This window comes from Oncorhynchus nerka, linkage group LG11 (assembly GCF_034236695.1).
Source record: "Oncorhynchus nerka isolate Pitt River linkage group LG11, Oner_Uvic_2.0, whole genome shotgun sequence".
Taxonomy (NCBI): Eukaryota; Metazoa; Chordata; class Actinopteri; order Salmoniformes; family Salmonidae; genus Oncorhynchus; species Oncorhynchus nerka.
The window spans coordinates 34,747,801-34,773,098 of record NC_088406.1 but is presented as its reverse complement, the minus strand read 5'-3'; the positions used below and the strand labels follow the sequence as shown (position 1 = coordinate 34,773,098).

Here is a 25,298-nt window from a genome sequence, read left to right as displayed (position 1 = left end):
TTGTGAGAGTTCTTTGACAATGTCAGAGCAGGGAAATGTATAAAACATCATGGATTAGGCACTGAATGTCGGAAGCAAGCCAGCCAGCCTTACTGTGCTGTGTTTCTACAGTTTACATACAATAGGACACATCCCTAACGGCAATGCATCCATTAACTTATCTGATTATCCATGTGTCTAATAACAGTTTGACAGAATCCAAAATGGCACCCTTTGCCCTTATAGTGCACTACTTTTGACCAGACTAGGGCAAAAGTGCACTATGGTGCACTTTGAGGGAATAGGGTGCCATTTGGGACTTAACCTACATCCCTCATCATGCAGGCCATTAATGCATGCATCTGATCCATGTGGCTAATAACAGTTTCTCTTAAATGCAAGTCCACTCCGCGCAAAGCCTAAGATGTGAGCCGTCTGTGGACCATGAGGAATGTGCTGTGATGCTATGCTGTTGAACTCTGGTTCCAGTATGTTTTATAGCTGGGTCTCTGACCTAACACTGTGGAGGAGCCAAGGCTGCAGGAAATAAAGCTAGCGTGATGACAAGGTGAGAGTCAGTCCTTGCCCTTTAGGCCCCCATCTGTGGCTCGGAGACAGTCATTATCATCATCATGTCTTTAAGGTCAATAAAGAGTCTTTGTCAAGCTATTTGTCATGTCTGCTGCGTGCAGCATACTTATGTTTCAACATACCGAAACATTAACCTCAGTCTGTTGTTTATAGGCTTCTAGGTTATCTTATCTTTATTATTTTACTCTACAATCATAACAGTTGTAACTACCTAATTGAATAGGCAGGAGTGCGATTTTGTAGATGTGTCGTTTTCCAATTGGGCTATATTTATTTCTAGACCTCACGTCAACTAGACCTCGCGTCCACTAGACCTCGCGTCCATGGTTAGAAGTGCATCCAATGCAAATCAGTTTGCATCAATGTGTCACTGTCGACTAATTTATTTGATTGGAATCCCAACTGCAGGAGGCAGAGCCAATTCATACAACGGACGCCCTTGGGTGGCACACCAGCGAGCCACTGGAGGCAGTCTAACTCTGGTCCTTGAAACAGTTCTACTGATGTGACGGTAGTGGAGGGGAGGGCAGTAGCAAAGTCTGCACAGATACAAAAAACTGAAAGTGTGTTCAGTACAAGAGGTAGATTCACTGGATGTGGGTCTTGTCACCGATGAGCCAGAGGATCTCAGCTGCAGAATTCAAGCCGAGAGAAAAAGCGCATCCTCACTGCCTCAGGGCTACCTATCTTCTGCCTGGCTGGCGTCAAGGTGCGGAGACGAGGGAGGGAGCGCCCACTCGGTTAAAACTATCTGACAAAATTACACCCCGGTGACTCCGCACCTACCTTGGTAGAGACGTAGAGGTTGGGATGGCGAAGGAAACGAGAGGGAAAGGTAAGGTGCTCGGTTCAATATTTTTTATATAGCCTACCATGTCTCCTCCGGTGTCAAATCTTATGAGGTTATCAGGTCGCAATAAGTCAACGTCTCAACCTAAATCATGTAAAACGATGCATGCGCGCAATAGCCCGCTGGCTCTTCTTGACAATCTGTTGGAATGCGTGATGTTACCGTTCAGTAGTCTATCAGAATAAAAATCAACCCGTGTCCTCTGAGATGTTTGTCAAACGGTGTGACGTGTTTTGTCGATGTTGTCTGAGTACGTTCATTGTAAATTATTTTGACACATGTAAGGTGTGATACGGTCATCCTGACCATTAACGACGGGAAAAAGCGCGCGCAAAACTTAGATTTGGACCTCGTTAATCACATATATTGAGCATATTAAATTATTTGGGTAAACCCTTTTCAGTTCCTGAGAGACTCAAACGCGGATCAATCTTTGTTGACAAGCATGCATTCAAGGAAAATTACATTGTTAGTGGATAGGCTATTATTAGTAGGCTATTAGTTGGACTATTGTTGTCCACACAAATATTTAACAGTATGAATTCGTGTATTATAAAAGTAAAACTGGACTTTCCAGAATTAAAACAGGACGCACGAGTTGATACGCAGGTCGACGTTTATTGTCATGAGTCTTGTCCTGGAGGCAGAACTGAGCGAGTTCTTCTAAGATAGGCCAGCTGCAAAGTCAAAATTGGCTATATTGTTAAAATGTATGAAAACAAAAAATAGCCTTTTGGGCTTATTTTAAGGTTAGGCGTTAGGGTTGGCATTGTGGTTAGGGTTATGTTTAAAATGAGATTCTATGACTTTATGGTTGTGCCAGCTAGTGACCACTGCAGAGCTGCCTGCAGAACAAGATTAATTATGAAAAATGCTAACATGCAGGTGATACAGTTAAATTAATGTTGTAATGAAGGTGTTATAAGTGTTTTAACTGCATTTTCATTATACCTGGTTGATATCCAGTTGATCACCATGGGGTTCAATACCTTACTGACAGGGGCAGACTGGGACCAGAAATCAACCCTGGCATCGACCCTGCCAGATGGCCAGTCCACCCCTGCTTACTAAAACACCAATGCACACATTGATACAATTGAAATGAATAGTGTATCAAGGCCACTACATAGCATTCCCCAGGGAGATGTGTTCTGGTGGTTATGGAAATTGATAGTCTATTCTTCATGATTCAGTGCATTTAATGAAATATGAAAAGTTCAGTGTAGACTACATTTGGTTCACCTTCTAAATCACCTTCCATTGCACCTTGATAATTCTTATGGTAGGTGAGGAAGAAGGTGACAAAGTGCAGTGGAAGGTGATTGAGATGGTGGAATCCTAAGTGAATGTTTCTGTTGAATGAATGTGTTTGAGGTCTAGGTAAAAACACAACATATCTTGAAAACATGACTGTGTGTGAAATACTTGGGCCCATCTTTGGTCTAATGAATTTAATTAGATAACGATCGCACGATCGATTGTGTGCTGTCCAGTGCTATAGTGAATTCCTCAACAACAACACATGAAGCAATGGGCTTTGGACAGCATGGGTTGTGTGTCACACCCAATTCCCTAAATAGTGCACTACGTTTGACCAGGGCCACTGGGGATCTGGTCAAAAGTAGTACACTATGTAAGGAATATAGGGTGCCATTTGGGATGTAGACCCTGCCTGATTTTGTCCAACTTTCCTGAAAGTAGAGTGATAAAAGATTGATGAGCAACTGGTGAGTTTTCTTTAGAGTGACCCAGTCAGACCCATCCTAGTTTTGTATTCATCATAACGCATAGCTATGCTTTTTGAATTGATTTAATATGTCATGACTGTTCCATTATATATTTAACCTTGACTCGACTCTGGAGACGTGACGTAAATTGGTAATATTTGTGAGCTGAATGATAATAAAATACCCATTGTAGGCCTTTATTATCCAGTTTCAGTAAGTCAAGCAGTATTCAAATTATACATGACTCTTGGTGGTGCCCAATGTCTCTTTTCGCAGTGCCCAACAATTATGATTTTGTTATAGGGGTGCAATGATTTGTTATGGAGGTAATTAAAACCATGATGTTAAGGTCACATAAGTCATTTGTCTTATACAGTCACTGTTGGTTGGCTGATGATTGGACCGTAATCTCAGGAACTGAACACCAGAGACAGAATTACATTGCATACAATAAGGCCAAGTTATGGTCTTACTACTTAGTCTCGTTCACCCAGTCGGCTCTCTCTCGCAGTTGAGTCTGAGGATGAGGTTACTTTTACCAGGCTTTCCAATAATGTAATTTAGGTAGAACTGAAATTAGTTTTATAATGAAAACAATACAATTTTAAGAATCTCCCTCACCACCTGCCTTACAGAAGGGAGGCTAATGTCCTACCTGGCAGGTACAAAAAGTACACAACAGCTATGAGATGTGATCCTATAAATACCAACAACAACAAAACATGTAGGGAGACTACCCAATGCACTTGAATAAAACATTTTGCTAGAGTAACATGCGCTTATGCCACTGGCTGCTGACTGAAACATAGTGTGTGCGTCCCAAATGACTCTCTATTCCCTTTATAGTGCACTACCTTTGACCAGGACTCTGACCAAAATAATAGGGTGCCATTTGGGACACACAGTGGCAGTATGTTTTGAACCAGCCCAGGTGTTAGGAGAGGGAGCTCAGCTCTGTATAGTAGAATCCTATCCAGATCACATACCAGCCATGTCGCAATTGCATCTGCTAATTTACTGATTCACCGCAATCAGCAGTTGATTCAATGAGTAAAGAGAGATGCAACAGAAGGGAGAGAGACAGATAGAGAGACAGACAGAGAGAGAGAGACAGATAGAGAGACAGAGAGAGAGAGACAGATAGAGAGACAGACAGAGAGAGAGAGAGAGACAGATAGAGAGACATACAGAGAGAGAGAGACAGATATAGAGACAGACATAGAGAGAGAGACAGACATAGAGAGAGACAGACATAGAGAGAGAGAGAGAGAGAGAGACAGATAGAGAGACAGACATAGAGAGAGAGAGAGAGACAGATAGAGAGACAGACATAGAGAGAGAGACAGATAGAGAGACAGACAGAGAGAGAGAGACAGATAGAGAGACAGACATAGAGAGAGAGACAGATAGAGAGACAGACAGAGAGAGAGAGAGAGAGACAGACGTAGAGAGAGAGAGAGACAGATAGAGAGACAGACATAGAGGGAGAGAGACAGATAGAGAGACATACATAGAGAGAGACAGATAGAGAGACAGACAGAGAGAGAGAGACAGATTAGATTATTTCAAGAGCTCATAACCGACTGGGCAAACACTTATTGATTCGACATTGTTTCCACGTCATTTTAACAACAAAAAATCTATGTGATGTTGTTGCATCAACGTGGAAAACTGATTGAATTTGCAATAAGCCATCAACATAATGGATTTTTTTTTCACACAACTTTTAACCTAAATCCAAAGACATGGTGAAATGTTCTGTTGATTTTTGCGTTGAATTGACATTAGTTGACAACACAACCAAAATTAAATCAAAACTAGACGTTGAAATGACGTTTGTGCCCAGTGGGAAACTTGTTCTTAGAAGGTTAATAAGAGTCCTCTGTACATTGTAGCAGGAAGCTTTTCACTCTGTCACCAGTTTTGCAAGTGCAGATTATTCATGATATGCTGTAATATGATTGAGAGGAAAGCATTGCTCCCCAGTTTATAATCGACAATAGATTTCCTTGAAACTAACAGACTAATTGAATTGTAAGTAGCTGTAACTGCAGTCCTTTCTTCAGTTTGTCATAATAGTCACAATATGATGTGAGTGATTATCCCTCGCTGAGCTAATGGCAAATCTATGGCCACAGCCATCATTCCAGCCATGCTCGCCGTTCTGCTCCTGAAGATCATTTGAACCCTGCAATGCTTGAACACACTGGTATAAGATTGATGGCAAACTGCAACATGTAAGGGTTACTGTTCCTACCTCCATATCTCCATGATCTATTTTCTTTCAATACTGTTGCACCTTTGACTGTAGTGTGTAATCTCTGTGTCATTGCAGTTTGTAGATAGGACATTTTGTTCTCCTTTTACTTGATCTACAGTAAAACAACTTGGCCTAGATATAGACTTTATTGTAATCTTTCTTATATTCACACACGTTCTTCTTATCTGCTTCATCATTACTTGAGATCTGTTCTGAGTGGATCTGTAGCTTTTTTTAGGGTGTCTCTAAGGATTCTGCCACATACCCTTTTCCTCTTTTCTCTATAGAAAGTCTTTCATTACCAAAAAGCAGCTGGGGATCAGTAAGGAAATTGCATTTTTGATAAGAGGAGATGGGAACATCCGTTTTGATTTTAGCAGAGGCTCTGCCAAACATGCCATATCATATGTACTTGGAACATGATGAATCAGTATTTCTGTTTCAGCTTCTCCTAAAAACATTATCTCCTCATTGATGTGAAGAACATCAGGGGTTTAGGGGTTACATGTGGTCTTTCACTCTTCAATTTCCACTTGATCAAAACCTTAGGTTGGAGACAGAAGTAGACTTCAGGCATGTACAGTGTTCTTTTAGTTGTTTTTTGGCTCTGTACTCCAGCATTTTGGATTTGAAATGAAGATGCATAAATATCAAACCCCCAAGCATTTTTGGGGGGGTATGATATTTGTCCGTCTATAACTTTCTCACTCATCATTATCCACGATTCATTCAGGAGAGAATTACTATCTGTAATTATAGTAGCAGCCAAATGAATGTAGTAGTGTTTAGAAACATATTCTATTCTTATTTACGATAAAAGTGACTCCAAAATGTCACAATATATCATTTACCATTAATTTTGTTTGGGCACAGAATAATCTGAAACACAACCAAAACAAACAGCAAATGCATCCAACATGCATCCTGCGCCGACATCCAACATGCATCCTGCGCCGACATCCAACATGCATCCGGCTCCGACATCCAACATGCATCCGGCGCCGACATCCAACATGCATCCGGGGCCGACATCCAACATGCATCCTGCGCCGACATCCAACATGCATCCGGCGCCGACATCCAACATGCATCCTGCGCCGACATCCAACATGCATCCTGCGCCGACATCCAACATGCATCTGGCGCCGACATCCAACATGCATCCGGGGCCGACATCCAACATGCATCTGGAGCCGACATCCAACATACATCCGGCACCGACATCCAACATGCATCCTGCGCCGACATCCAACATGCATCCTGCACCGACATCCAACATGCATCCTGCGCCGACATCCAACATGCATCCGGGGCCGACATCCAACATGCATCCTGCGCCGACATCCAACATGCATCCGGGGCCGACATCCAACATGCATCCTGCGCCGACATCCAACATGCATCCGGGGCTGACATACAACATCCATCCGGCGCCGAAATCCAACATGCATCCTGCGCCAACATACAACATACATCCTGCGCCGACATCCAACATGCATCTGGCGCCGACATCCAACATGCATCCTGCGCCGACATCCAACATGCATCTGGCGCCGACATCCAACATGCATCCGGGGCCGACATACAACATACATCCTGCGCCGACATCCAACATGCATCCGGCGCCGAAATCCAACATGCATCCGGGGCCGACATACAACATACATCCTGCGCCGACATCCAACATGCATCCGGCGCCGACATCCAACATGCATCCGACGCCGAAATCCAACATGCATCCGGGGCCGACATCCAACATGCATCCTGCGCCGACATCCAACATGCATCCGGGGCCGACATCCGACATGCATCCTGCGCCGACATCCAACATGCATCTGGCGCCGACATCCAACATGCATCCGGCGCCGACATCCAACATGCATCCGGGGCCGACATACAACATACATCCTGCGCCTACATCCAACATGCATCCGGGGCCGACATCCAACATGCATCCAGGGCCGACATGCAACATACATCCTGCGCCTACATCCAACATGCATCCGGGGCCGACATCCAACATGCATCCTGCGCCGACATCCAACATGCATCCTGCGCCGACATCCAACATGCATCCAGGGCCGACATACCACATACATCCTGCGCCGACATCCAACATGCATCTGGCGCCGACATGCAACATGCATCCTGCGCCGACATCCAACATGCATCCGGCGCCGAAATCCAACATGCATCCTGCGCCGACATACAACATGCATCTGGCGCCGACATCCAACATGCATCTGGCGCCGACATCCAACATGCATCCGGGGCCGACATCCAACATACATCCTGCGCCGACATCCAACATGCATCCGGTGCCGAAATCCAACGTGCATCCTGCGCCGACATCCAACATGCATCCTGCGCCGACATCCAACATGCATCCGGGGCCGACATCCAACATGCATCCTGCGCCGACATCCAACATGCATCCTGCGCCGACATCCAACATGCATCTGGGGCCGACATCCAACATGCATCCTGCGCCGACATCCAACATGCATCCGGGGCCGACATCCAACATGCATCCGGGGCCGACATCCAACATGCATCCTGCGCCGACATCCAACATGCATCCGGGGCTGACATACAACATCCATCCGGCGCCGAAATCCAACATGCATCCTGCGCCAACATACAACATACATCCTGCGCCGACATCCAACATGCATCTGGCGCCGACATCCAACATGCATCCTGCGCCGACATCCAACATGCATCTGGCGCCGACATCCAACATGCATCCTGCGCCGACATCCAACATGCATCTGGCGCCGACATCCAACATGCATCCGGGGCCGACATACAACATACATCCTGCGCCGACATCCAACATGCATCCGGCGCCGAAATCCAACATGCATCCGGGGCCGACATCCAACATGCATCTGGCGCCGACATCCAACATACATCCGGCACCGACATCCAACATGCATCCTGCGCCGACATCCAACATGCATCCTGCGCCGACATCCAACATGCATCCTGCGCCGACATCCAACATGCATCCGGGGCCGACATCCAACATGCATCCTGCGCCGACATCCAACATGCATCTGGCGCCGACATCCAACATGCATCCGGCGCCGACATCCAACATGCATCCGGGGCCGACATCCAACATGCATCTGGCGCCGACATCCAACATGCATCCGGCGCCGACATCCAACATGCATCCGGGGCCGACATACAACATACATCCTGCGCCTACATCCAACATGCATCCGGGGCCGACATCCAACATGCATCCGGGGCCGACATGCAACATACATCCTGCGCCTACATCCAACATGCATCCGGGGCCGACATCCAACATGCATCCTGCGCCGACATCCAACATGCATCCTGCGCCGACATCCAACATGCATCCAGGGCCGACATACCACATACATCCTGCGCCGACATCCAACATGCATCTGGCGCCGACATGCAACATGCATCCTGCGCCGACATCCAACCTGCATCCGGCGCCGAAATCCAACATGCATCCTGCGCCGACATACAACATGCATCTGGCGCCGACATCCAACATGCATCTGGCGCCGACATCCAACATGCATCCGGGGCCGACATCCAACATACATCCTGCGCCGACATCCAACATGCATCCGGTGCCGAAATCCAACGTGCATCCTGCGCCGACATCCAACATGCATCCTGCGCCGACATCCAACATGCATCCGGGGCCGACATCCAACATGCATCCTGCGCCGACATCCAACATGCATCCTGCGCCGACCAACATCCAACATCCATCTGCATCTGGGGACATCCAACATGCATCCTGCGCCGACATCCAACATGCATCGGGGGCCGACATCCAACATGCATCTGGCGCCGACATACAACATGCATCCGGGGCCGACATACAACATACATCCTGCGCCGACATCCAACATGCATCCGGCGCCGACATCCAACATGCATCCGGCGCCGAAATCCAACATGCATCCGGGGCCGACATCAACATGCATCCTGCGCCGACATCAACATGCATCCGGCGCCGACATACAACATGCATCCTGCGCCGACATCAACATGCATCCGGCGCCGACATCCAACATGCATCCTGCGCCGACATCCAACATGCATCCGGGGCCGACATCCAACATGCATCCTGCGCCGACATCCAACATGCATCCGGCGCCGACATCCAACATGCATCCGGGGCCGACATCCAACATGCATCCTGCGCCGACATCCAACGTGCATCCTGCGCCGACATCCAACATGCATCCGGCGCCAACATCCAACATGCATCCGGGGCCGACATCCAACATGCATCCTGCGCCGACATCCAACATGCATCCAGGGCCGACATACCACATACATCCTGCGCCGACATCCAACATGTATCTGGCGCCGACATCCAACATGCATCTGGCGCCGACATCCAACATACATCCGGCACCGACATCCAACAAGCATCCTGCGCCGACATCCAACATGCATCCTGCGCCGACATCCAACATGCATCCTGCGCCGACATCCAACATGCATCCGGGGCCGACATCCAACATGCATCCTGCGCCGACATCCAACATGCATCCGGCGCCGACATCCAACATGCATCCGGGGCCGACATCCAACATGCATCCTGCGCCGACATCCAACATGCATCCGGGGCCGACATACAACATCCATCCGGCGCCGAAATCCAACATGCATCCTGCGCCGACATACAACATACATCCTGCGCCGACATCCAACATGCATCTGGCGCCGACATCCAACATGCATCCTGCGCCGACATCCAACATGCATCCTGCGCCGACATCCAACATGCATCTGGCGCCGACATCCAACATGCATCCTGCGCCGACATCCAACATGCATCTGGCGCCGACATCCAACATGCATCCGGGGCCGACATACAACATACATCCTGCGCCGACATCCAACATGCATCCGGCGCCGAAATCCAACATGCATCCGGGGCCGACATACAACATACATCCTGCGCCGACATCCAACATGCATCCGGCGCCGACATCCAACATGCATCCGACGCCGAAATCCAACATGCATCCGGGGCCGACATCCAACATGCATCTGGCGCCGACATCCAACATGCATCCGGGGCCGACATCCAACATGCATCTGGCGCCGACATCCAACATACATCCGGCACCGACACCCAACATGCATCCTGCGCCGACATCCAACATGCATCCTGCGCCGACATCCAACATGCATCCGGGGCCGACATCCAACATGCATCCTGCGCCGACATCCAACATGCATCCGGCGCCGACATCCAACATGCATCCTGCGCCGACATCCAACATGCATCCGGGGCCGACATACAACATCCATCCGGTGCCGAAATCCAACATGCATCCTGCGCCGACATCCAACATGCATCCGGCACCGACATCCAACATGCATCCTGCGCCGACATCCAACATGCATCCTGCGCCGACATCCAACATGCATCTGGGGCCGACATCCAACATGCATCTGGCGCCGACATCCAACATGCATCCGGGGCCGACATCCAACATGCATCTGGCGCCGACATCCAACATACATCCGGCACCGACATCCAACATGCATCCTGCGCCGACATCCAACATGCATCCTGCGCCGACATCCGACATGCATTCGGCGCCGACATCCAACATGCATCCTGCGCCGACATCCAACATGCATCTGGGGCCGACATCCAACATGCATCCGGCGCCGACATCCAACATGCATCCGGCGCCGACATCCAACATGCATCCGGGGCCGACATACAACATACATCCTGCGCCTACATCCAACATGCATCCGGGGCCGACATCCAACATGCATCCGGGGCCGACATACAACATACATCCTGCGCCTACATCCAACATGCATCCGGGGCCGACATCCAACATGCATCCTGCGCCGACATCCAACATGCATCCGGCGCCGACATCCAACATGCATCCGGGGCCGACATACAACATACATCCTGCGCTGACAGAGATGGCCGCCTCACTTCGCGTTCCTAGGAAACTATGCAGTTTTTTTGCTTTTTTACGTGTTATTTCTTACATTGGTACCCCAGGTAATCTTAGGTTTCATTACATACAGTCGGGAAGAACTACTGAATATAAGAGCAACTCACCATCAGTACCACCAGGAAAATGACTTTCCCGAAGCGGATCCTGTGTTCTGCCTTCCACCCAGGACAACGGAATGGATCCCAGCCTAGATGGCATCATGAGGGGAAATTATGTGGATATATTGAAGCAACATCTCAAGACATCAGTCAGTTAAAGTTTGGTTGCTAATGGGTCTTCCAAATGGACAACGACCCCAAGCAAACTTCCAAAGTTATGGCAAAATGTCTTAAGGACAACAAAGTCAAGGTATTGGAGTGGCCATCACAAAGCCCTGAGCTCAATCTTATAGAAAATGTATGGGTAGAACTGAAAAAGCAGGGAATTTTTACTAGGATTAAATGTCAGGAATTGTGAAAAACTGAGTGTAAAATGTATTTGGCTAAGGTGTGTGTAAACCTCCGACTTCAACTCTATATAACTTTCAAAATACATAAATACAGCCGTTATGATGCATTTTGCTGTTTTTCTGTATTTTGAAAGTCATATATCTTCAAAACATGATTGCAACATTTTTTAAGACAATATCAACGATGGGCAAATTAAACTAATACCCAAAGATACTTTTTCAAATCAAATCAGATGTTATTTGTCACATGTGCCCAATACAGCAGGTGTAGACCTCACAGTGAATGCTTACTCACAAGCCCTTAACCAACAATGCAGTTTAAGAAAAATACCCAAAAAAAAGTAAGAAATAAAAGTAAGAAATAATAAAATAGCAGCAGTAAAATAACAATAGCGAGGCTATAAATAGGGGGTACCGGTACAGAGTCAATGTGGGAGGGCACCGGTTAGTCGAGGTAATATGTGCATGTAGGTAGAGTTATTAAAGTGACTGCATGGATAATAACAGAGAGTAGCAGCAGCGTAAAAAAAAGTATCCATTTGATTCGATGTTCAGGAGTCTTATGGCTTGGGGGTAGAAGCTGTTTTGAAGCCTCTTGGACCTAGACTTGGTGCTTCGGTACCGCTTGCCATGTTAGTTTGTTGGTGATGTGGACGCCAAGGAACTTGAAGCTCTCAACCTGCTCCACTACAGCTCCGTCGATGAGAATGGAGGCGTGCTTGGTCCTCTTTTCCACTCGTTCCTCTTCTCCACAATCATCTCCTTTGTCTTGATCATGTTGAGGGAGAGGTTGTTGTGCTTGCACCACATGGTCAGGTCTCTGACCTCCTCCCTATAGGCTGTCTTGTCGTTGTCGGTGATCGTGCCTACCACTGTTGTGTCATCATCAAACTTAATACTGGTGTTGGAGTCGTGCCTGGTCCTGCAGTCATGAGTGAACAGGGAGTACAGGAGGGGACTGAGCGCGTACCCCTGAGGGCCCCCCGTGTTGAGGATCAGCGTGGCGGATGTGTTGTTACCTACCCTTACCATGTGGGGGCTGCCCGTCAGGAATTCCAGGATCCAGTTGCAGAGGGAGTTGTTCAGTCCCAGGGTCCTTACCTTAGTGATGGGCTTTAAGGGCATTATGGTGTTGAACGCTGAGCTGTAGTCTATGAATAGCATTCTCACATAGGTGTTCCTTTTGTCCAGGTGGGAAAAGGCACTGTGGAGTGCAGTAGAGATGGCATCATCTGTGGATCTGTTGAGGTGGTATGCAAATTGGAGTGGGTCTAGGGTTTTTGGGATGATGGTGTTGATGTGAGCCATGACCAGCCTTTCAAAGAACTTCATGGCTACAGACGTGAGTGCTTACGGGTCTGTAGTCATTTAGGCAGGTTACCTTAGTGTTCTTGGGCACAGGCACTATGGTGGTCTGCTTGAAACATGTTGGTATTCAAGACTCAGACAGGGAGAGGATGAAAATTTCAGTGAAGACACTTGCCAGTTGGCCAGTGCATGCTCGCAGTACACTCTCTTGTAATCCGTCTGGCCCTGCGGCCTTGTGAATGTTGACCTGTTTAAAGGTCTTACACACATCGGCTGCGGAGAGTGTGATCACACAGTCGTCCAGAACAGCTGATGCTCTCATGCATGTTTCAGTGTTACTTGCCTTGAAGCGAACATAGAAGTAATTTGGCTCGTCTGGTAGGCTTGTGTCACTGGGCAGCTCTCGGCTGTGCTTCCCTTTGTAGTCTGTAATAGTTTTCAAGCCCTGCCACATCCGACGAGTGTCGGAGCCGGTGTAGTACGATTCGATCTTAGTCCTGTATTGATGCTTTTCCTGTTTGATGGTTCGTTGGAGGGCTATAGCGGGATTTCTTATACATTTCTGGGTTATAGTCCTGCTCCTTGAAAGCGGCAGGTCTACCCTTTAGCTCAGTGTGGATGTTGCCTGTAATCCATGGCTTCTGGTTGGGGTATGTACAGTACGTACAGTCGCTGTGGGGACGACGTCACCGATGCACTTATTGATGAAGCCAGTGACTGATGTGGTGTACTCCTCAATGCCATCGGAAGAATTCCGGAACATATTCCAGTCTGTGCTAGCAAAACAGTCCTGCAGCTTAGCATCTGCTTCATCTGACCACTTTTTTATTCACCGAGTCACTGGTGCTTCCTGCTTTAGTTTTTGCTTGTAAGCAGGAATCAGGAGGATAGAATTTTGGTCAGATTTGCCAAATGGAGGGCGAGGGAGAGCTTTGTACCAATCTCTTTGTGTGCTCTGCATGCATTTTGGGTGGAATTTTCTTTGATAGGCGAAATGTATTGTGTTTCAAAAGTGATATTGTAAATTGATCTGGTCACTGTTGAATTGTTTACATTTTCATTTGATTATAATGTCTGGATCTCAAAGGCTTTTGTCAGTCTGCAGACAAATAAGCACAGAGACAACAGACAGTCCTTGTCATCTGTGATTCCTGTTTGTAACACTACTCAGAAAAACCAATTCACTATTAAAGTGAACGTTAAAGAGGAGAGATGGTGATTATCACAGATACAGTATGAGGGTTGAGCAGACAAGCAGCCTTGTCCTCAGAAGTCATTTGAAAAAGTATGCAGTGCAATCAATAACCCAGACAAACACATTCCCTAGACAACATTGTTTTCTGCATTAATGGCTTCGGCTGGCATTGTACCTGTAATGGTCTGAGTTCCGTTCCTTTTCAAGCATACTAAACATAATGAACTCTGCTTATGGATAAGATCCAAATTGACTGCTGCAGAATAATACTCAAGACCAATGATTGTTTTCAGTTTCTGAAACAGCTACCAGCTGCCACCTGACTGGCTGATAGGTGACTGAAACAAGGAAGAAAATGCAGACTCGTTATTCTTTATTTTAAGTTTGGACTACATTTGAAACTAAGACTCAAGGAAAGTAAATGACCATTAAAAGACCCTGCACTGCGGTGCTTATGACCATCAACATTAGGCAAGCTTTGGGTGTTGTCGGCTATGGCCGGCGCACCTCTTGCAGCTGATCAATTGATGTTATAAAAATCTTTGTATTGTAATTATCTTCATTCCTGGAGCTGGAATCATGTCCTCATTTAGTATAGATTATTTATTTATGTGCAGTTGCTGTAACATGTAACTTGAATTAGTCTCAAATTGGCCAACTCCAATCAGGTTTTTCAGTTTCTGCCCAAATGATTGTGTCCTTCCTAATTTGCACAATGATTGGGATTCAGCACAGAGCTAAAAATAGCCCTGTATGAGAGGAGGCAGTGACAGACAGCAGATACACACTCACTCTCGCTCTCTCAATTCTCAATTTCAATTTAAGGGCTCTATTTTCATGGGAGACATATGTTTACATTGCCTAAGCAAGTGAAATAGAAACAATAAAAAAATAACAGTAAATATTACACTAACAAAAGTTCAAAAAGAATAAAGACATTTCAAATCTCATATTATGTCTATATACAGTGTTGTAATGATGTGCAAATAGTTAAAGTACAAAACGGAAAATAAAAATATATAATTATGGGTTGTGTTTACAATGGTGTTTGTTCTTCACTGGTTACCCTTTTCTTGTTAGAATTCTTTGTGGGTCTGTGTAATCTGAGGGAAATATGTCAACAAATATGGTCATACATTTGGCAGGAGGTTAGGAAGTGCAGCTCAGTTTTCACCTCATAGCCTGTCTCCTCTTGAGAGCCAGGTCTGCCTTCGGCAGCCTTTCTCAACAGCAAGGCTATGCTCACTGAGTCAAAGATTTCCTTAATTTTGGGTCAGTCACAGTAGTCAGGTACTCTGCCACTGTGGACTCTTTGTTTAGGGCCAAATAGCATTCTAGTTGGCTCAGTTTGATTGTAAATTCTAATTATCTTTTTGTTTTCTCATGATTTGATTGGGTCTAATTGTGTTGCTGTCCTGGACCAGGACCAGCTTGCTTAGGGGGCTCTTCTCCAGGTTAATTTCTCTGTAGGTGATGGCTTTGTTATCCAAGGTTTGAAAATCGCTTCCTTTTAGGTGGTTGTAGGATTTAACCTCTCTTTTATGGATTTTGATAAGTAGCGGGTGTTGGCCTAACTCTGCTCTGCTTGCATTATTTGGTGTTTTACGTTGCTCACTGAGGATATTTTTGCAGAATTCTGCATGGAGAATTTCAATTTGGTGTTTGTCCCATTTTGTGAATTCTTGCTTGGTGAGCGGACTCCAGATCTCACAACCATAAAGGGCAGTGGGTTCTATAACTGATTCAAGTATTTTTAGCCAGATCCTAATTGGTATGTCAAATTTGATGTTCCTTTTGATGGCATAGAAGGTCCTTCTTGCCTTGTCTCTCAGCTTGTTCACAGCTTTGTGGAAATTACCTGTAGCGCTGATGTTTAGGCCGAGGTATGTATAGTTTTTTGTGTGCTCTAGGGCAACGGTGTCTAGGTGGAATTTGTATTCGTGGTCCTGGCAACTGGACCTTTTTTGGAACACCATTATTTTTGTCTTACTGAGATTTACTGTCTGACAGAATCTGTGCAGAAGATCTAGGTGCTGCTGTAGGCCTTTCTCTCTCTCGCTCTTCCTCATTCCTCAGAGGGAGAGCTCAGTTAGTTTCACAACCCCTCATGTTTGCTAATTTAGTCACTACATTCATTTTTGCCAGATAAATTATAGATATGCCTGGCTAACTCTCTACTGACAAATTGCAATGCCAAACACATTTCAGTTTAAGTGTTACCTTTTTGATAAGTTTTCACAATGATTGTTTCCATGTATTATTTATGTATATTTTGCAACCTCATGTAGTAAGCCCTCAAATAGCCCTATTGTCCATGGAATATTTAAGCCATGAAGACATTTGTCATTTTCCAATAACTGACGAGTATCATCTAATGTTACAATCTTATGTGCCATAAGTGAAATCTTAGGTTTGGCCTCTATTCGGCAGTGCTGCCAAACTCAGGCTTGTGATAATGCATTCAGCCCCTGACCTCAGTTATTTATTCAAGTATGCAAAGTAGTGTTAATTAGAATTTAATGGCCGTTTGTCATGAGGGTGCACTGGGTTGGCGAGTGCTGCCTATTTACCTAACCGGGAGCCAGAAGCTGGCTAGCTAGCTGGCTGGCTGGCTGGCGGCTCGGCGAGTAGGAGAGAGGGAGAGGTAGGGAGAGAGGGAGAGATTTTAGAGGAAGGGTTTTTATCACTCCCATATTAGTCTCTCTTAAATATCTTCAAAATGACTTCAATATTGACCAAAGATTCTGGTGCTTACTTATCTATAAGGGAATATGTTTATAGTGATTTAAGATGGCTGTTTGATTACTTCATCGCCTACTTAAACTTAATAATGCCACTCTTTTGGCTATTTCTTTTGTTTAAAAACTACTTGAGCAATTTCTCCTCCCTGTCATTCTTGATGTGCGTCCTCAGAGCAAAAAAGTGAAACATCTTAGGTTACCCATCCATGTTGGATTTCTGGTCCATAAACCGGGATCCTTGTTGAACACCACACCAATCACACAAACAACAAATAATACTGACCTGTGTCCCAAATGACCCAGCCTGTGTCCCAAATGACCCTGCCTTGCATCCCAAATGACTCAGCTCTGCATCCCAAATGACGCATTCTATGTCCCAAATGACCCTGCTCTGCATCCCAAATGACCCTGCTCTGCATCCCAAATGACCCTGCTCTGCATCCCAAATGACCCTGCCCTGCATCCCAAATGACCCTGCTCCGCATCCCAAATGACCCTTCTGCATCCCAAATGACCCTGCCCTGCATCCCAAATGACCCTGCCCTTCTTCCCAAATGACCCTGCCCTGCATCCCAAATGACCCTGCCCTGCATCCCAAATGACCCTGCCCTTCTTCCCAAATGACCCTGCTCTGCATCCCAAGTGACTCTGCTCTGCATCCCAAATGACCCTGCTCTGCATCCCAAATGACCCTGCCCTGCATCCCAAATGACCCTGCTCTGCATCCCAAATGACCCTGCCCTGCATCCCAAATGACTCTCCTCTGCATCCCAAATGACCCTGCCTTGCATCCCAAATGACTCTGCCCTGCATCCCAAATGACGCATTCTATGTCCCAAATGACCCTGCTCTGCATCCCAAATGACCCTGCCCTGCATCCCAAATAACCCTGCTCTGCATCCCAAATGACCCTGCCCTGCATCCCAAATGACCCTGCTCTGCATCCCAAATGACTCTGCTCTGCATCCCAAATGACCCTGCTCTGCATCCCAAATGACTCTGCTCTGCATCCCAAATGACCCTGCCCTACATCCCAAATGACGCAGCCTGTGTCCCAAATGACCCTGCTCTGCATCCCAAGTGACACTGCCTTGCATCCCAAATGACCCAGTCTGTGTCCCAAGTGACACTGCTCTGCATCCCAAATGACCCTGATCTGCGTCCCAAATCCATTAGGAGGTACGTGTTCACACTTCCACTTTCCCCAGCCAACCTTGTCCTCCCCAAGACCTCAGCAACCTTTGCGCACTGGAAGCAACCTTTAAGAGGAAAGAAGAAAACAAGACCAGAAGGGAACAAACAGGAGCGACAGAACAGGACAATACCAAACTAAATTAACAACAGTCAGTCACTGTCACGATCGTCTGAATGAGTGGACCAAGATGCAGCGTCGTATGGTTCCATCCTCTTTATTTTGAAGTGAAACTCCGTCTGCTCCCATGGAAGGCGATCCTTTCCAGCCAGAATCTCCTCCCACGTCCAGGATACCTTACCGTCCAAGATATCCTCCCATGTCCAGGATGTCTGCTCCTCCTGGCCACGCTGCTTGGTCCGTTTGTGGTTGGATCTTCTGTCACGGTCGTCTGAATGAGTGGACCAAGATGCAGCGTGGTATGGTTCCATCCTCTTTATTTTGAAGTGAAACTCAAAGAAAACAATAAATCGCTAAACGAAACTTGAAGCTACAATCGTGCTCACAGGCAACTATACATAGTCAAGATCCCACAAAGCACAAAGGGGTATTGGCTGCCTAAATATGATCCACAATCAGAGACAACGATAAAGAGCTGCCTCTGATTGGGAACCATACCAGGCCAACATAGAAATATAATCACCTAGATGACCCACCCTAGTCGCACCTCGACCTAGAGAATAAAAAGCTCTCTATGGTCAGGGCGTGACAGTCACGTAGACATTCGAGAGAGCCTGTCAGCAACAAGCTCCAATTAAAATAACGTCTCAGGGTCCTTCTCATTACATTTTGGCAACAACTGTAAGTTTCCAACAATATCAAATGAGTCCAGGGCATGACCGAGAGAGGAGCGACCCCCAAGTAAATCTGGGTCACCTTCCCAGAGCAAACTCTCCCCTTAGAGCTTTCCTTCCCTAACCAACTCTAGCCGCTCTTGTTGCAGCTTGATTTTAGCATGCTCCAAATCCTGTTTAAATGCCAATTCTTTTTCATACAGATGCCTCACAAGTCCTCAACTGGCAGCTTCATTAAATAGTACCCGCAAAACAACCATCTCAACGTCAACAGTGAAGAGGCGACCCCGGGATGCTGGCCTTCTAGGCAGAGTTGCTAAGAAAATGCCATATCCCAGACTGGCCAATAAAAATAAAAGATTAAGATGGGCAAAAGAACACAGACGCTGGACAGAGGAACTCTGCCTAGAATGCCAGCATCCCGGAATCGCCACTTCACTGTTGACGTTGAGACTGGGGTTTTACGGGTACTATTTAATGAAGATGCCAGTTGAGGACTTGTGAGGCGTCTGTTTCTCAATCTAGACACTCTAATGTACTTGTCCTCTTGCTCAGGTGTGTACCGGGGCCTCCCACTCCTCTTTATATTCTGGTTAGAGACAGTTTGCGCTGTTATGTGAAGGGGGTAGTACACAGCATTGTACGAGATCTTCAGTTTCTTGATAATTTCTCGCATGGAATAGCCTTCATTTCTCAGAACAAGAATAGACTGACGAGTTTCAGAAGAAAGGTCTTTGTTTCTGGCCATTTTGAGCCTGTAATTGAACCCACAAATGCTGATGTTCCAGATTCTCAACTAGTCTAAAGGCGGCCAGTTTGATTGCTTCTTTAATCAGGACAACAGTTTTCAGCTGTGCTAACATAATTGCAAAAGGGTTTTCTAATGATCAACTAGCCTTTTAAAATGATGAACTTGGATTAGCTAACACAACGTGCCATTGGAACACAGGAGTGATGGTTGCTGATAATGGGCCTCTGTACACCTATGTAGATATTCCATTAAAAATCATCAGTTTCCAGCTACAGTAGTCATTTACAACATGAACAATGTCTACACTTTATTTTTGATCAATTTGATGTTATTTTAATGGACAACAAATGTGCTTTTCTTTCAAAAACAAGGACATGCCTAAGTGACCCCAAACCTTTGAATGGTAGTGTATATTGAATGTGCAAATGAGCTATTGAATGTATTGAGAAATTGGATTTAAAGGTAATCACTCATTACAGAATAGCATAGAGATTTCAGGTGATTGGTTAATGTCCCTGTTTGGCACCATCTTCCCTATATTGTGCACTACTTTTGACCAGGGCCATATGGTGTGTCTCCATACACTTGGTTGTAATCACATCTAGTCCAATGAAATTAACCAGGGTGAACCCATGAATCAGTGTGTTAGTTAGGATCTGGTTAGTTTCAAGTTTTAAAGTCACGTGCACAAGTACAGTGAAATGCTTTTCTTGCCAGCTCTAAACTCAACAATGCAGTATTCAATAACAATGTCATAGTAAAAATAACATAAGGTAGAACAAAAACACACAAGACATAGAAATAAGAAATAAGAGCAACACAATAAATTAAGTCATCTATATACAAGGTCAGTCAGTTCCAGTACTATATTTACAATGTGCAGGGATACAGGAGTGATGGAGGTAGATATGTAGAGGGTAAGGTGACTAGGCATCAGGATGTATGATAAACAGTGTAGCAGCAGCCTATATGATGATTGAATGTGAGTGTGTGTGTGTACAGTAGAGTCAGTATAAATGAATGTGCATATTGTGTGTGTGTGATGAAGTGGGTGTTTGTGTGTGTGTGTTTTGGCGTGTCAGTATGCGTGAGTGTGTAGGGGGCATAGACAGTGCAAAAAGCAAACAGAAATACCAGGGTTCTCTCCTGAACGGTGCTGGCCTACCCCAGGCTGAGGTTGAGCAAAGCCTTGTAACACATCTGCTGTTCGTGGACTATCCTATTCTCCATTTCATGATTCTAATTGAGAACTCCAAAGGTTGAGACACCCATCCCTCAATGAGATATTAATAGTGAAAACATTTGAACTGATGGAGTCATGTAAGAAATTAAAAGCAAATTATTTCCTGTGTAGCGATGAGGAGAAGCAGAGCCGTAGGAGAGAAATAAAGAGATGAAGAGAGTGAAAACAGTGAGGGCAGAGAAAGTGGCATGGTGTAATGGAAGCCATGAACTCAGCGTTTCGACATGCAGTATGGCACTTTCCAAATGCCTCTGGAAGTGGATAATGGAGGAAGGGATAGAGGGATGAAATGAGCTGAGATCAAACACAAGCATTCTGGTGTTGTTGTGGAGTAAAGGATCTTAGATTCTCAGACACGGGCTCTCTGTGTGTAGGGACGGGAAAGCCCACAACTCAATTAGGTGATATTTTTCTCTCTCCAATTGCAGTTCTCTGGAGGTTAGAACAAGGGAACAATTTGCTTGGTCACTTTGACTTGTTATTGATTTTGTTTCAATTCAATAGCACTTAAAGGAAGACTCATTGGTTGTCTGAAAGTCATTTATAATTAACGTTATTGCCTTTATCTGGCATTAGTTTATTAACACTGATCTTAGAGGAGCAGAGCTTGAGGGATCTCTCTAAATACTCCCTCGTTCTAGTCCTGAAGAATGGGAATTTGAGGAACTCCCTGGCCAAACCCTCCTGTGTAGTACTAAAGATTGATTCAATATCTCAGGTAATGGGTGTTGGGACAGTAGTCTACCTAGATCTGAGGGACAGTAGTCTACCTAGATATGGAGCCTTCATCTCCAATGTTCCATGGTTCATAGATAAGATTAGCTGGCTAACCTCTGAGCTCAATTGGTTAGCTTCAGAGCCTTATATTTATTTATATGTGCCTCCTTACATTTCTCAATCTAGGGCTCTGGTTTGCTTGATTTGTGCTCTGTGACATTGGAGACCAATAGAGCCTCTCTGCCCAAGGCCCTAAAAGCCAATGCAATTATTCTACTGCCTTTTATAGACAGACAATGCACTTGAAGCTGAAAGGAAAAAAATATAGATTCACGTAATGAATTTGACCTTGAATACTCTGAATAATGACATGATGACATACATAGATGTTTCTCCTGAAGTAGAAATTGACGTGTTTTTCTCTTTCTACCTCTCAGCCGCTTCCCGCAAGCACAGTATCTCCCACTGGCGGATGCAGGACATTGCACAGGAGTCCATTGACAGCTCAGATGAGGAGTTTTTCGATGCCAGAGGTTAGTTTCATATTTTCCTTTGATAACACCCAGAGAGCTTAGTTCAACTCTCTCTCTTTCCTGTGTTTCTCCCTCTCTCATCTTCCCCTTATCTCTCTTCCTTCGTGAGCACACTGAAAAGTGCCTTATCTCATCACATGGGTCAGGCCAGGCTTATATGCCTCCCAGGCTGATATATCTTCAGGGTTCCTGACATGGACATTTTTTTTTACATGTATTTTGAACAGTGAAAGGGGAAATAATTCATCAGGGAATTTGCATGCGCTTTGGGATGTGGTCAGGGGAGCTATTGCGTGGGTCCATGATTGCTGTTTTGATTGGAGAGAAGGTCTATCTCCAGGTTAGAAGAGAGGCTGATTGCTAATGCTAGACCCCCGGTGGGAAGATAGAGACATACAGAGGCCCATTATCAGCAACCATCACTCCTGTGTTCCAATGGCACGTTGTGTTAGCTAATCCAAGTTGATCATTTTAAAAGGCTAATTGATCATTAGAAAACCCTTTTGCAATTATGTTAGCACAGCTGAAAACTGTTGTCCTGATTAAAGAAGCAATCAAACTGGGCACCTTTAGACTAGTTGAGAATCTGGAACATCAGCATTTGTGGGTTCAATTACAGGCTCAAAATGGCCAGAAACAAATAACTTTCTTCTGAAACTCGTCAGTCTATTCTTGTTCTGAGAAATGAAGACTATTCCATGCAAGAAATTGCCAAGAAACTGAAGATCTCATACAATGCTGTGTACTACTCCCTTCACATAACAGCGCAAACTGGCCCTAACCAGAATATAAAGAGGAGTGGGAGGCCCCGGTGCACAACTGAGCAAGAGGACAAGTACATTAGAGTGTCTAGATTGAGAAACAGACACCTCACGAGTCCTCAACTGGCAGCTTCATTAAATAGTACCCGCAAAACATCAGTCTCAACGTCAACAGTGAAGAGGCGACTCCAGGATGCTGGTCTTCTAGGCAGAGTTGCAAAGAAAAAGCCATATCTCAGACTGGCCAATAAAAATAAAAGATTAAGATGGGCAAAAGAACACAGGCACTGGACAGAGGAACTCTGCCTAGAATGCCAGCATCCCGGAGTCGCCTCTTCACTGTTGACATTGAGACTGGTGTTTTGCGGGTACCATTTAATGAAGCTGCCAGGTACAATAGTCATTTACAACATGAACAATGTCTACACTGTATTTCTGATCAATTTGATGTTATTTTAATGGACAAAAAAATGTGGTTGTCTTCAAAAAAAAAAAGGACTTCTCTAAGTGACCCCAAACGTTTGAACGGTAGTGTGTAGTGCACTACTTTTGGACCAGGGCAAATAGGGCTCTGGTCAAAAGTAGTGCACTATATAGGGAACAGGGTGCCATTTGGGATGCATACATTGAACCCGAGGAAGATAAATCCTCTCCTGGATGTGACCCACAACCCTCTCTATACTTCATGTGGAAACGCTAGGGCCAAATTTAATCAGTGCTCCTTTTGCTTTCTTTATCATTTCTAAAGCACAGAGGGTATTTCTAGCAGTGAGGTCATCCTGGCAGTCTCCATCTGCTGTGTCTGTAGTCTAAGAATAGCCCTGTGATTAAGCAGATAATCATCATTAGAGGTGGTAGTTAAAAGTGTGAAGGATTAGAAGCGCTGTGGAGGGGAGAGACTTTCCAGGGAGGGAAATCCTCATAGAGCATAACACACACACACATTAACACACACACACATGGACCACCAAGGCATCACATCAGTGGTATGGGCCATCGCCTGCATGTTGATATAACAGCCAGGGAAATGCATCCTCGTGCATGTCGTGTTTTTGATCAATCACTCATATGGTTATATCTGTCGTTTAGGGAATAGTGGTAGCATGATTTAGCAGGTTTAAGCTGGTTAGTTCTACTTCTCACGGCCCATATCTAACCCCTAGTCTTCCTCTCTCTTGCCCCAGTTCTCCCCTGCTGAGAGTGGAAGTTTTAATGAATGCCAGTGGTTGCAGAAACAAATGTTGTGTCTGCTGCAACCTACATCACATGTTTGTTTTGACTGGTAACGTGATTAATGGCCTGCTTATTTATACTGACTTTTCACATGTGTGTCTGTGAAGGCCTATGTGTGTGCAAGGGTGTGTGTGTGTCTGGGGGTGTCTATGTGTGTGTGTGTGTCTGTGTGTGTGTTTGTGTGTGTGCGTGTGTGGCTATGTGTGTGTTGGTGTGTGTGTGTGTGTGTTGTGTGTTTTGTGTGTGTGTGTGTCTCTGTATGTGTGTGTGTCTCTGTGTGTGTCTCTGTGTTGTGTGTGTGTGTGTTGTGTGTGTGTGTGTTGTGTGTGTGTGTGTGTTATCACCTAAGCGGTGTGAATTCACCCTGTCTAATTAAACAAAATTCACGGGCAAACTATGAACAAATCTGACGATAATGAATAGTGCACTTGAGTACACAGCTTGTATACATACACACATACCCGTTTATACACACCCACACATCTCCACACATATTTGGTTGTCATGTTTGAGACGTGCTGTGCATCCCTTATCACTGTGCGGTGTCACAGAGCAGAGATGGCTGAGAATATATTCCATCTGACAGGCAGAGTCACCAAGGTAAAGATAGCATGGCTTATAAAGTGGAACAGATTTACCCTGGCATCCCCATATCTCTCCCGCCACTATTTCTCACTGCAGCATGAAATACCCATGCTTAGAGAGACGCTTAATTACTGCAAAACATGGAGAGGAAACAGTGGGAAGAGGGAAGGGGGGGGGGCTCCATTTGGAAAATGGCACCAGATCAAATGGACCAATATGTATTTTGAAGCAATTTTTTCTCTCATCATTATGGGGGGTATTTTTTCAGTGACACAGTATTTATTATTGTCTACATGGGAAGTATGATAGTTTTTGAACAAAGCTCCGCTCACAGTGCATTATTGAAATGTGTTGTGTCCCTTCCCCTCTGCAAACAGAATGAGTATGATGTTAT

General features: G+C 45.6%; 1 protein-coding gene across 1 annotated transcript in view; it reads left to right on the top strand.

Annotated features, from left to right (window-relative positions):
* Positions 1–1,047: 1,047 nt before the first annotated feature.
* The window catches only part of LOC115137765 (membrane-associated phosphatidylinositol transfer protein 3-like), a 153,871-nt gene continuing 129,620 nt past the window's right edge, over positions 1,048–25,298 (top strand). Inside the window, exons 1-2 of the mRNA XM_065024447.1 lie at positions 1,048–1,405; positions 22,230–22,325. Coding sequence (XP_064880519.1) covers positions 1,381–1,405; positions 22,230–22,325 — 121 coding nt within the window. The 5' untranslated portion in view covers positions 1,048–1,380. The remainder of the gene's footprint in view (positions 1,406–22,229; positions 22,326–25,298) is intronic.